The 12,204-nt window shown below is 38.6% G+C and overlaps 1 protein-coding gene across 6 annotated transcripts in view; it reads right to left on the bottom strand.

Moving 5' to 3' along the window:
• The window catches only part of YEATS2 (YEATS domain containing 2), a 103,300-nt gene that overhangs the window by 26,321 nt on the left and 64,775 nt on the right, over positions 1–12,204 (bottom strand). For all 6 annotated transcript variants that reach the window (XM_006056670.4, XM_006056672.4, XM_006056673.4 and 3 more), the window contains 4 exons: positions 9,681–9,939; positions 5,908–6,069; positions 3,754–3,923; positions 2,794–2,952 (listed from right to left, as the gene is read on the bottom strand). In XM_006056670.4, coding sequence (XP_006056732.1) covers positions 2,794–2,952; positions 3,754–3,923; positions 5,908–6,069; positions 9,681–9,939 — 750 coding nt within the window. The remainder of the gene's footprint in view (positions 1–2,793; positions 2,953–3,753; positions 3,924–5,907; positions 6,070–9,680; positions 9,940–12,204) is intronic.

The following is a 12,204-nucleotide window of genomic DNA, read 5'->3' on the forward strand; positions in this document are numbered from 1 at the left end:
TGGTTAAATTATTGCATGGATCATGACTAGAATCCAGAAGAAGCAATCAGGACATTAATCTATATCGGGGTCTCATGCAAATTAAAATCACAATGGGATATCACTTCATACTCACAAAAATGGCTAAAATTTAAAAGAATGATGATACCTTGTTGTGAGGATGTACAGTAACTAGAACTCTCCCACATTACTCATGGGAGAATCAAATGGTACAACCACTTTGATAATGACAGATATAAAACTATCCATCAGTTTCTTGTATTTACCCTATGACCTAGCTACTCTACTATACAAATGATCTGTATAAGAATGCTCATAACAGTATCATTCATAAGTCAAAACCTGGAAATAACCTAAGTATCCATCAATAGGAGAGTAGAGTCAAGCAACAAAACATTATTTAAGAATCAAAAATCAAAAATCAATACACACATGGATAAATCTCAAAAACATTCTGTTCAACAATAGAAGCTAAAAAAAACTATAATTTTATTGATATGAAGCTCAAGAACAGGCAAAAGCTACTCTGGTAACAGAAATAGAAAAATGGTAACAGAAAAAAGTGGAATGAGAAATGAAGGTTATGTTTTAGAGTGATGGAAATGCTCTAAAGCGTGACTGGGATAGGCTTGAAAGAGCACAGACATCCATCCAACTCACTGAGCAGTACACTGTGATGTGTGCATTATTCAATGCAAATTATACCTTAATAAAAAGCAACAGCAAAGGTCTTAGCTGTGGCAGGACAAAAAAAGAAAGTCACTGCATAGGTGCAATATAAGCAGATTAGAAGAAATTTGCTAAGATTTTAAAGAACTGCGTAAAGAATTCTGGGGCCTCATATCTGTTTAACATAGCATAGAGCATCTGATCAAAGGGAATTCAACACTCAAGGAAACCAAATGCTGGTAATCTGAAAAGATCAACAAAACTGATAAACCTTCTAACTAGACTGATCAAGAAAAAAGAGAAGATATGTAATTATCAAAGTCCAGAATGAAAAGGGGGACATCACTAAATAGCCTACAGACATTAAAAGGATAATGAGGGAAAATCATGAACTAGTTTGTTCCAAGAAATTCAACTACTTAGATGTAATAAAGGGCTTCTCTGATGGCTCCACGGTAAAGTATCTGCCTGCAATGCAGGAGACACAGGTTCAATCTCTGGGTTGGGAAGATCCCCTGGAGAAGGGAACGGCAACCCACTCCAGTATTCTTGCCTGGAGAATCCCATGGACAGAGGAGCCTGGTGGGCTACAGTCCATGGGGTCACAAAGAGTCGCACATGGCTGAGCGACTAATATACACACAAACACACACACAGATGTAATAAACCAATTCCTTTAAGGATATAAACTAACAAATCTCCTTAAGACTAAATAACCTGAACAGTCAGTCATATGTGTTAAATAAATTGGAACTGTAGATTAACACCTTCCCAATTAGAAAAGCTCCAGGCCACTACAGTTTCACTGGTGTACTCTGAATAGTTAAGAAATAATACCAAGTTGACATAAATTCTTCTCCAAAAAGTGAAAAGGATGGAGAAGTTTCCAACTCATTTTATGAGGTCAGCACTACTCTGATACCAAAATCAGACAGAAATTACAATGAAAATTACTGACCAATATTCCTTGGGAAAATTCTAGACAAAATGTTACTAAATCAAATTCAATAATACTTTAAGAGAGTATTTGAAAATATCACAACCAAGTAGGTTTTATTCTAGGAATGCATGGTTGTTTTAACATTTGAAATATCGATGATTCACTTTATTAACAAATTAAAAAAAAAAAAAGAAAAACCACATGATCCTCTCAATAGACAGAGAAAAAGCATTTGACAAAAATCTGATGTGCTTTGAGAACTGCTGATCTACACACAGACACAAAAAGTGCATTATTTGTTAAAAATGGCGTCACACTGTCTATACCTTCTACACTTTATTTCATCTGTTAAGTTTTTTGAAATTTAGCTGTAGATTCTCCTACAGATGATTATGATACCCCTCGCCCAGTCAAAATTCTCTGTCATTACTCTTCCACCTATACTAAAGAAGCTACAGAAACATACACCAAGCTTCCTATAGCATTTACTTACAATATGGATAGTGTGGCTGAAATAACCTGTAATGCTATTCAGAATCTCCGATACAAAGTCCCTGCAGAGAAATTTTTATAATGAAGGGTCAAGAAAATCTTTGTTTCTTCTAAGAAAATATTATGTGGTTATTTTTATTCCTCTCACAAGTAGTGTGAATTTTACAACTGATCATCTTATTTAACTTTGGCAAATTTTATCAAATATACAAGACATTACTGTTTGCATATCTAAATAACTCTCTGGTCTCATCTTCTCATTCTACTTATATTTCTGCAAATTTTGATATTTTATTCTTATTATTCTATACTATTTTATCACTTATTCTCTTAGGTAACTATAATTTCTCTGTGGAAAGAAACAAGCTGTAACATTTAAATAAATGCCATCAGTTCAGTTCAGTTCAGTTGTTCAGTCGTGTCTGACTCTTTGCGACCCCATGAATCGCAGCACGCCAGGCCTCCCTGTCCATCACCACCTCCCAGAGTTCACTCAGACTCACTTCCATCGAGTCAGTGATGCCATCCAGCCATCTCATCCTCTGCAATCCAAGTCTATGCCCCAACCAGTAATGCTGAAGAAGCTGAACGGTTCTATGAAGACCTACAAGACCTTTTAGAACTAACACCCCTCCCAAAAAATAAATGCCATAACTACTACATATTTGGAATGTGTGTGAGTGTGCATTTACCTGGGTAAACAAAGTGGTTTTTTGTCCAGAGATGACTTTTAATGTCTGCTGTCCTTGTGCAGAAGATGTGCTGACTCCCAGTGTTCCTTGGACCACTGACCCCGTAGTCAGCTGCTTCCCAGATGTCTGGGGTGATGGCTGGCCAACTAAAAATGTGCCCTAAGTTACAAACAAAGACCTGATCAGTAATTTGTTAAGTTCAAATGACTTTAAATCACAAGGTCCCATATTATAAGCAACAATGCTCCCCTTCATTTCTACTACTCATCAAAACAAACAGAACAGCTCTGATCTCAGTGTCACTACCAAGAGCTATCCCTACTTGTCAAACTTTGCACTTGAGTTACAGAGCAGGCTGTTGGAAGCTCAAGTTTTACAATCTAGTCCTCACAACTGGATTTAACCATTCAGACTGATAACTATCCGCCTTCTTACTAAGAACCTGGAACCAAAATTCTTTTCCCTTACTTGGAGAGGAGCCAAGAAAGAAAGAAAGAGGAGCCAAGAAAGAGGGGAAAGAAAGGATCAAGGGAAAACAAGATGGCAGAAATCTGTCCCTAACCTTGAATCCAATGTTAACTCCAAACCATAACTTTGTACTATCTGGTTACTCCCGTCTAAGAGAAAATTTTCAACTATACACCGATACTATTCCAAACCCATGAGAGGCAACAACACAGCAAACATCTCTCACGAAGACCTGGGTTTAAACCTAAATTCTACCAACTAGCTCAGCAGAGAGATCCTGGATAAGTTACTTAAGTCTTTCTGAATCTCTACTTGCTTTTCTCTCAAAACACAGCAAGCCCCAAATAATACAAATTTGTAACATGGCTAAAATGTTATTAATAGTACTGATCCCCCTGATTCCAGAGCTGTAAAGGTAAATCCACTACAATTAAAAGCAGTCATTATAAATAACTAGGTGATGTAGAAGGTACCAGTGACAAATGACCATACCTGAGGGGTTTGCTTGAGGATGTAGGATGTGTACGTCAGATGCTGGGATATCCCTCCAGGGCCAGCAGGGTTCTGGGCTCCACCGGTTCCTCCTGTTGCTCCACTGCTGCCGCCACCTCCCCCACCACTGCTGCTGCCGCCGCTGCTGCCAGCTGAGCCAGACTGGAGGTCTGAAAATGCAACGAATGACAGCATAGTCATAAAAATACTAAGAGAAGCCTTAACAGAGAAAACAGATGAGCCCAGAGCAATGTTGTCACGATGGCTGCATTCCTCCCCTTTCCTTCTTTCCTCCTTTTTTGGTGATACAGACTTCTGTGACAAGAGTGAGAATTTCCGGGTGCAGAAGATGGAAATATATTTATTTCTGACTGAATGGAGGTCAACTAGTTCAGCTCTGAGTACTGAAATGAAGAACTTCTCTTTGCAGTGTTCTGGCTTAGCTGTGGGAGACTGAGTTGGATACATTTTCTAACCAAGTGTTTTTAATCAGCACCTAATATGCTCAGAGAGGACCTCCCAAACTTTCTGGCATCTGATTCAATTTCAGTGAAACTGCTGGAATTTAGTGTAATTTTACAGTACTCTCTTTTTCATCTCACCCTGCTCCGGAAAAAACTAAGACTTTCCTCATATTTATAATGACTCCAGTCTATTTTGCTTTTCAAATTCCACTTTAAAGCCTTTGTATCCCTTTTTACTTTCTTTTTGGTGACATACAAAAACTAAACTCTAAGGAGCTCTCTGAATGGATTTTTGGACTACTTACATTGTCTTTTTCTTACATAGCTAAGTTTTTGATACATCACTGCTTATGTATGAGGAAAAAACACCAGGGTGAGAGAGTGGAAATCACCCATTACAGTCAGTAAACAAAATCGTTGACTAGCTTCTGAAACTCAGTCCCCCTTCACCAAATTTCCCTGCCAAGTTTATGATGAATCTCTCTATCCAAAACTTTATTCCCTTTCTTGTCCCCTTTGACCTCAGTCTTGTGCTAACTGAACATTAACCAACCAGAGTCAGAAGACTAAAACTGCCATTGTTAATAACATCATTCATGTACTAAAACTGCTGTTGCAAATAATATCGCTGAAGTAAAAACTCAAGTTTCTCCAGGGCAAGATGAGCGAACAGACCCCTGAGCCTTGGACCACCTGGCCAGAGACATAAACCAGAGACATGCCGACTCCCAAAACTATGACTAAGAAATGTCACGAGATGATAACTAACCCTGGCTTCTTTGTTCTTCCCCTTTAAAAACCCCAAACTCAAAGACCAAGCTGGAGTGGACCTGAGACTTGTTTCCCACTTGCTTGCTTGGTGCCCTGCAATAAACCCTTACTCTGCTGCAAACTCCTCCTGTCAAAAACTGCCTTTCTGTACCATGGGCACACAAGCCCTTGCCTGGTTACAATTACACACTGCATTTTGACAAGTGGCTAATTTCTAACGAACCTAATTGCTGTACCAATTATACTTCTGACTCAGATAGAATTCCTCTTACCCTTTCAACACCACCCAAACTTTTTCACTATATGTCAAAGCAAAAGTTTATATAAGTCTATAAGTATAAACCATTTATATAAGTATGAACCATCTAATTTCCTTGGGGCTTTACATCTTATACACTAAAGTTGAGCCTGTATTTCTCTTGCCATTTCCCAGACTAGCAAATTTAACCAAACTAGCAAACTTAAGATGCAGCACATCTAAATAATGGCAAGCAGAGACACTTGATTCCAATCCTATTCCCATCCCCTTCAAGATGAAAGCAGGCGTTCAGCAATCTTCTCTGGTGTTACCAGTCTTTAGATACCACTGACAGAAAAAACTCCTCTTTATTTCCAGCTCAGCCTTCTCCCAAAAACAGCCTCAACATCCTTACCTCTTCAGTGTATTTGTTCCTGATCCCAGACTCTTCAGTAGATAAATCCAAGAAAACAGTGTCACCTCCCAAGACTATGATTATTTTAAAAATCCATTGCTAGTTAAAATATTTGTATGGTTTAAATCCGTGTGGGCAAATGCCACCATGTTACCACAAACAAAGCTAAGAAAATGCTTTCTGAAACAGGTAAGAACTGCCCCTCTGGTGGATGAGGTGAACATACTCAAAGACCCAAGGACCAAATGATTTAACGATGGACTCACTAGCATTGTTGGTAGCTCGCAGGATGGCTCCCTGAGGGATCAGCAGCAGTTTTCCTTTGCCCGAAGGGTTCTTGCTGTTTGTTGTAAGGTAGAGTTTAGTGCCAGGAGGCAAGTTTGCCAAGTTGGCCAAATTAGTAGCTGGAAGCTGCAATGTTGCCATCACTAAAATGGTGAAGGGAAAAAAGGCGAAAAAAAGAAAGAGGAAAAACAGTAAGTTAAGTCGGAACTGAAGGCAATGCTAGTTCTAAAATTAAAACTAGAGAATGCTAGTTCTAAAATAAAATACTTATTCAAAAACATTAACAACCATGGTGGGAATGTAAACCAATACAGCCACTACGGAAGACGGTTTGGAGATTCCTTAAAAAACTAGGAATAAATCTACCATGTGACCCAGCAGTACCACTTCTAGGCATGTATCCTGAGGAAACGAAAATTGAAAAAGGCACATGTACCCCAATGTTCACTGCAGTACTATTTACAAAGCTGGGACATGGAAGCAACCTAGATGTCCATCAACAGATGAATGGATGAAGAAGCTGTGGTACATTTACACAATGGAATACTACTCAGCCATAAAAAGGAATGCATTTGACTCAGTTCTAATGAGGAGGATAAACCTAGAAGTCAGAAAGAGAAAAAATATCATATACTAACACATATATGTGGAATCTAGAAGGATGGTACTGATGAACCTATGTGCAGGGCAGCAACAGAGATGCAGACATAGAGAACAGACTTGTTGACATGGGTGAGGTTGAGGAATGAGAGGGCGGCATGCATGCAGAGAGAGCATGGAAGCAGGTACACCACAATACGTAAAACAGACAGCCAACAGAAATTTGCTGTTTGACTCAGAAACCCAAACCAGGGCTCTGTAACACCTAGAGGGGTGGGAAAGGGTGGGAGGTGAGAGCGAGGTTCAAGAGGAAGGGAACATATATACACTTAATGGCTAATTCATGTTGCTGTATGGCAGAAACCAAACCAATACTGTAAAGCAATTATCCTTCAATTAAAAATAAATTTAAAAAAACAACTCTACAGTTTGCGTCCTAGATGCACAATGCTTTAAAGGCTGATATTCTTAATTATCTTGCTAATTAAAAATTTACATACTAGAAGAATCTGCTATAAACTATAAAGAAGTTTATATCTGTATATAAATAGGGTGACCATATATCCTGGTTTGCCCAAAGCAGTTACAATTTATACCCATGTCCCAACTATAATTTGGGCTTCCAAGGTGGCACTAGTGGTAAAGAACCCATCTGCCAATCAATGCAGGAGATGTAAGAGATTTGGGTCAGAATCCCTGGGTCAGAAGATCCCCTGAAGGAAGGCCTGGCAACCAACTCCAGTATTCTTGCCTGGAGAATCCCATGGACAAAGGAGCCTGGCAGGCTATGGCCCATAGGGTCGCAAAGAGTTGGACACAACTCAAGTGACTTAGCACACAGCACCCACTATAAATATTAATAGTGACTCAACTCTCAAAGGCACTACGGTTTAGACAATTAATGAAATAATCACATTTCAAATGTGAAATAACATTTCCTTCACATTTCTTTAAAGCCCCTTTATGGTCAATTTCTAGTAACAATGAATATACTGATTTGAACCAAGACTTTTAGTCTCCCTCACTTCCTAAGAACTAAAAAACGCTACAGTCAACTACTGACACATATACTATGAAACTAGAATTCATCTTTTAAAAGTCTCACCTATGTCAAACAGCTTTCACTTACCACTTAGAATTTCCTTCTCAGTGCACATGGCTGTAAAACCTCTGAACATGAAAACTTTCTGCAGTTACTTTGCATTAGAATCTCCACCAGGTATATACCTGTGGCAGATTCATGTTGATATATGGCAAAACCAATACAATATTGTAAAGTTAAAAATAAAATAAAATACATTAAAAAAAAGAAAAAAAAAAAAGAATCTCCACCAAACAAACCCTACAGAACCACCCACCTGAGCAGCCTCAGGGCAAGGACGCTCACTGCCTCCTCCTGCCTGGGAGAGTATTCTTCTCATCACCACTTCACTGTGCAAAGCTTAGGGAGGCAGGAACCCTGGAAGTTGCCCCAAATAACCAGGAACTGAGACTGAACTGAGGGCCATCTCTCTCCATTATGACCAGAACTAATCTCATCTTTAATCACTGTGCGTAGCGACCATGTCAGAACAGCAAACCTCTCTACCACGCACACCCAGAGCCCGTCCCCACGGGGCTCAAGGTCCCTGATCTGAACCCATCCCCTCATCCTTTCTTCCTTCACTTTCGCACTATGCCCCTAGCCCCAGGAATTCATGCTGTGATCCTTACACCTTCTAGAGCCTTAGCCTCCTTGAACATTATTCTTTTTGTGGTAATTAAAACTGTCAGCCCTTTGAAAATAAGACATCCCCAGGAATTCCCTAGCTATTTTCTGTTTTACCTCAATATCTGAGGTCTAGGGCCAGGAGGGAGAAGGCAATGGCACCCCACTTCAGTACTCTTGCCTGGAAAATCCCATGGACGGAGGAGCCTGGTAGGCTGCAGTCCATGGGGTCGCTAAGAGTCAGACACGACTGAGCAACTTCACTTTCACTTTTCACTTTCATGCACTGGAGAAGGAAATGGCAGCCCACTCCAGTGTTCTTGCCTGGAGAATCCCAGGGACGGGGGAGCCTGGTGGGCTGCCGTCCATGGGGTCGCACAGAGTCGGACACGACTGAAGTGACTTAGCAGCAGGGCCAGGAGAGGAACATTTCTGCTCTGCAGTTTGGCTTTTAAACCATTATCACCGCTCACTCCAGGGGAGGAGAAAGAGTCCAGCCTCCTTTGAGGCTTCTACTGAGCTATATCTCCCTTTCTTTTCTGTTCTCATTTCCTGAACTCTCAAGTCACTTCCCCTCATTTGCTGAAGGCAGACTCCTGACTCAAAAGTACTGTGCTCTATGCTCAAGATAATCATTCTCAGTGACAGCACTGTAGAAGACTTATTTAATTCTCTCCCTTCTGGGGTGCTATATCTTCCAAACTCCAAAGATCACTTCTCCGGTCCATATCGAACATTCATTTTTCTTTTTTAATTTATTTATTTTTAATTGAAGGACAATTGCTTCATAGTATTGTGCTGGTTTCTACCAAACATAAACATGAATCAGCCATAGGTCAAACACTCATTTTTAATGCCACAAATGAACTCTGTCATCAGTAGCAATCCATCACCTCTGAAATCTTCATTTTGGACATTCACTACCCTTCTATCCTCCCAACTCACAGCAACCACTCTTTAGTCTCATCAAAAATGAGTACATATCAAATGCCTTAAGTATATTTCTTCCTGCCCTCACAGAAATAACACATCAAGGACTAAAACATTCAAAGTGTTTAAACTTTTATTTAGTAGAGAATGCCTTAGTCAAGCATCTCCAAATGCTGCTGGCAAATGAACATACCAAGATCTTAAATCTGAAATAGAACCCAGAGTGGAAATGAGGACAAATGAGAATTATTCTTCAGACTTGAAAGCAGTATCAAGAAATATACTCTATTTCAACTGTTCTTTATCTCCCTCTCACACACACATACCTTAAAGCAGAAGCATTATAGATCTCTATGTAAAATGTTACGTGAAAAAGATTAACATGTCTTTATAAAACTCCTTACAACTTCAACCTACTAAGTTTTCCTAGAGAGAACCAAATAGCAAATAAAATCACTAGCACAGAGGATTTTGGAAGGGGCTGTTGTTGAAAGGGCCCTCAATTAGTATCAGTACCTGAACCCTGGGATCCACTTTTCTGAGGGCCAGCAGCAGTGACCTGAGCCTTGGTTAATGTCTGCACTGGCTGAGCGACAATGGTTCCTCCACCTCCACTCACAATTGCCTTGGCAACTCCTTGGGTCACAACTTGCTTTGGACCAACCGCTTTGGCGACAGATGAGCTGGCCTTGGCTACAAGGATCTGACCACCACTGATTGCCACAGCCTGCTTCACTGTTGAAGGCAGAGTAGACCCGACTGGCACCCCAACAACCTGTCCAAAACAGAGAAAAATCCAGCAGTGCTTCTTCTCATAGTACTTCAAGGTTTTAAAACAGTACAGTCACTCTGTTTCAGCAAAGAACAAAGCAAACTCCTAGACACAACACATATACTGTCTAATTCAGTTGTCTAAGAATGCTATCTATGATGTGAAGAGCAGTATTTCTCACAATCTGTATGTTATTACAATAAACTGTTACAGCTTTTGTCTTAACTCCAGCTACTATCTATAACTAACTTTAATTATAAAAAGTAGTATATGTTAAAAAAAAACTTAGGACAAACAGAAATAAAAAGGAAAAAATAAAACTCTACTTACCTTGAAATAATCTCCTAATATTTTTAATGCAGTATTTATTTACTTCTGATTCTTTTTAATGTACATTTTGAAAACAAAGATTAGGATATATATAGTTTTATAATTTTTAAACTTAACATCATATTACAGGGATTTCCAATGCTATTGTTTTTCAAAAACATTTTTAGGTGACCAAAAAATAATGTATTAGAATAGATATACCATAATCTAAGTAAATATTTCACTGCTGTGTCACTATTTAGGTAACTTTAAACTTAATATTATGAAAACTGCAATAAACACTCTCATATATAAAGTATAAATTCCACTATATACTTTTAAATATCACATCTTCATTAATTCCTTCTGTGCTTTCTCTGTCTGAAGCAATTATTTCTTCATCATTAGAACATCTAGAAATTAATGTCATTCATTACATGGCATAACATGTGACACCTCTTCCAACTGATTTTTAAGAAAAGTTATCTTTTTCTATACCCTCTAATCTTTTCTTTCCTTAAAGGTAGACATTCAGTTAAAAAAGAAAAAGTGTAAGCTAGAAAGACATTTAATTCAATTTTTTTTAAAAAAAGGTTCCAGCACCAAACAATGAAAATTAGAAATACATTGTCCTGAAAAGACTATAAACTCTTTCAAGTAAGAAAATACTTTGGAGCTCTTTTAAAACAAGGTCAATAGTAGGATTTTCAATTAGAAGGAACAACTTAATTAATGGAAAACTGGGGCAGTGTTTCCCACTCCCCAATTCTTTATTTTATAAAAAGAACTCACCAGAAACTAGATGAAAAGACTTCTATAAGGTTATAAGAATAGCAAAAGATCTACCTCCTAAAAGCGAAAAAGTTAAAGAGGAAAAGTACTTTTCAACCATCAGATTGGAGGGGAAAGTTTTAAAGCCTGATAATACCAAGAACTGGCTAGAGGATATGGGGAGACAGGAACTTTTGTTCACTGCTGATAGAAAGATAAATTTGTCCAGCCACTCCAGAGGGTACTAGAATAGCTACTAAAGCTGAAAATTTACCCTATTAAAGCAGTTCTCCTTTTAGGAATATATCCCAGCTGAACCTCAATATCTATTCTCTGCTTCTCTCTCACAGTAGTACAACCTCCAATTTTCAGGCATGGTCATGGCCACACAGAATACTATTTTCCAGCTCCTTCACATCCAGGTTTGACATCTCCTTTCTGGCTAAAGGGACAGGAACAGAAGTGGTGTGTGCGACTCTTCAGTTCCGCTCTCCCTAAAACCCCTTCCCCTTCCCTCTTCCTGCTGACCAGAAACGTGAACTTGGTGGCATGAGGTGAAGTGGCCACAGGACGAAAACCAAATGCTGAAAATGACAGAGAAACACGATGGAGTCTATATTCTTGAGGACTGTGGGGCCAACACACCAGAACTACCTACTGGTCTTATATGTGTGAGAGAAATAAGCTTATTTAAGCTTCTGGTTTGGGAATGTCTGTTCTAGTAGTTGAACTTTTTTCCTAAGACATCTGTCTTTACATTTCCAAAATACATCACATTTAATAATCCATTGACTAAGCTAAATTACATATATTTTCATGTTCCTAAATTAACAAAGAAAACAAAGATCTAAAAGGAAAATAATATATGCATATGATACCACTTACATGTGGAATATAAAAAAATACAACTAGTGAATATAACAAAAAAGAAGTAGACTCATAGATAGAATGAACTAGTAGTTACCAGTGGGGAAATGGAAGGAAGGAGGGGCAGTACAGGGATAGAGGATTAAGACGTACAAACTATTAGGTATAAAATAAGCTACAAGGGTATACTGTACAACACGGAATACAGTCAATATTTTATAAGTATAAATACAGTATAACATTTAAAAATTGTGAATCACTACACTGTACACCAGTAACATATAGTACTGTACACAAACTATACTTCAATATAAAAAAAAG

The sequence above is a fragment of the Bubalus bubalis genome, chromosome 1 (genome assembly GCF_019923935.1).
Source record: "Bubalus bubalis isolate 160015118507 breed Murrah chromosome 1, NDDB_SH_1, whole genome shotgun sequence".
NCBI classification, from domain to species: Eukaryota; Metazoa; Chordata; class Mammalia; order Artiodactyla; family Bovidae; genus Bubalus; species Bubalus bubalis.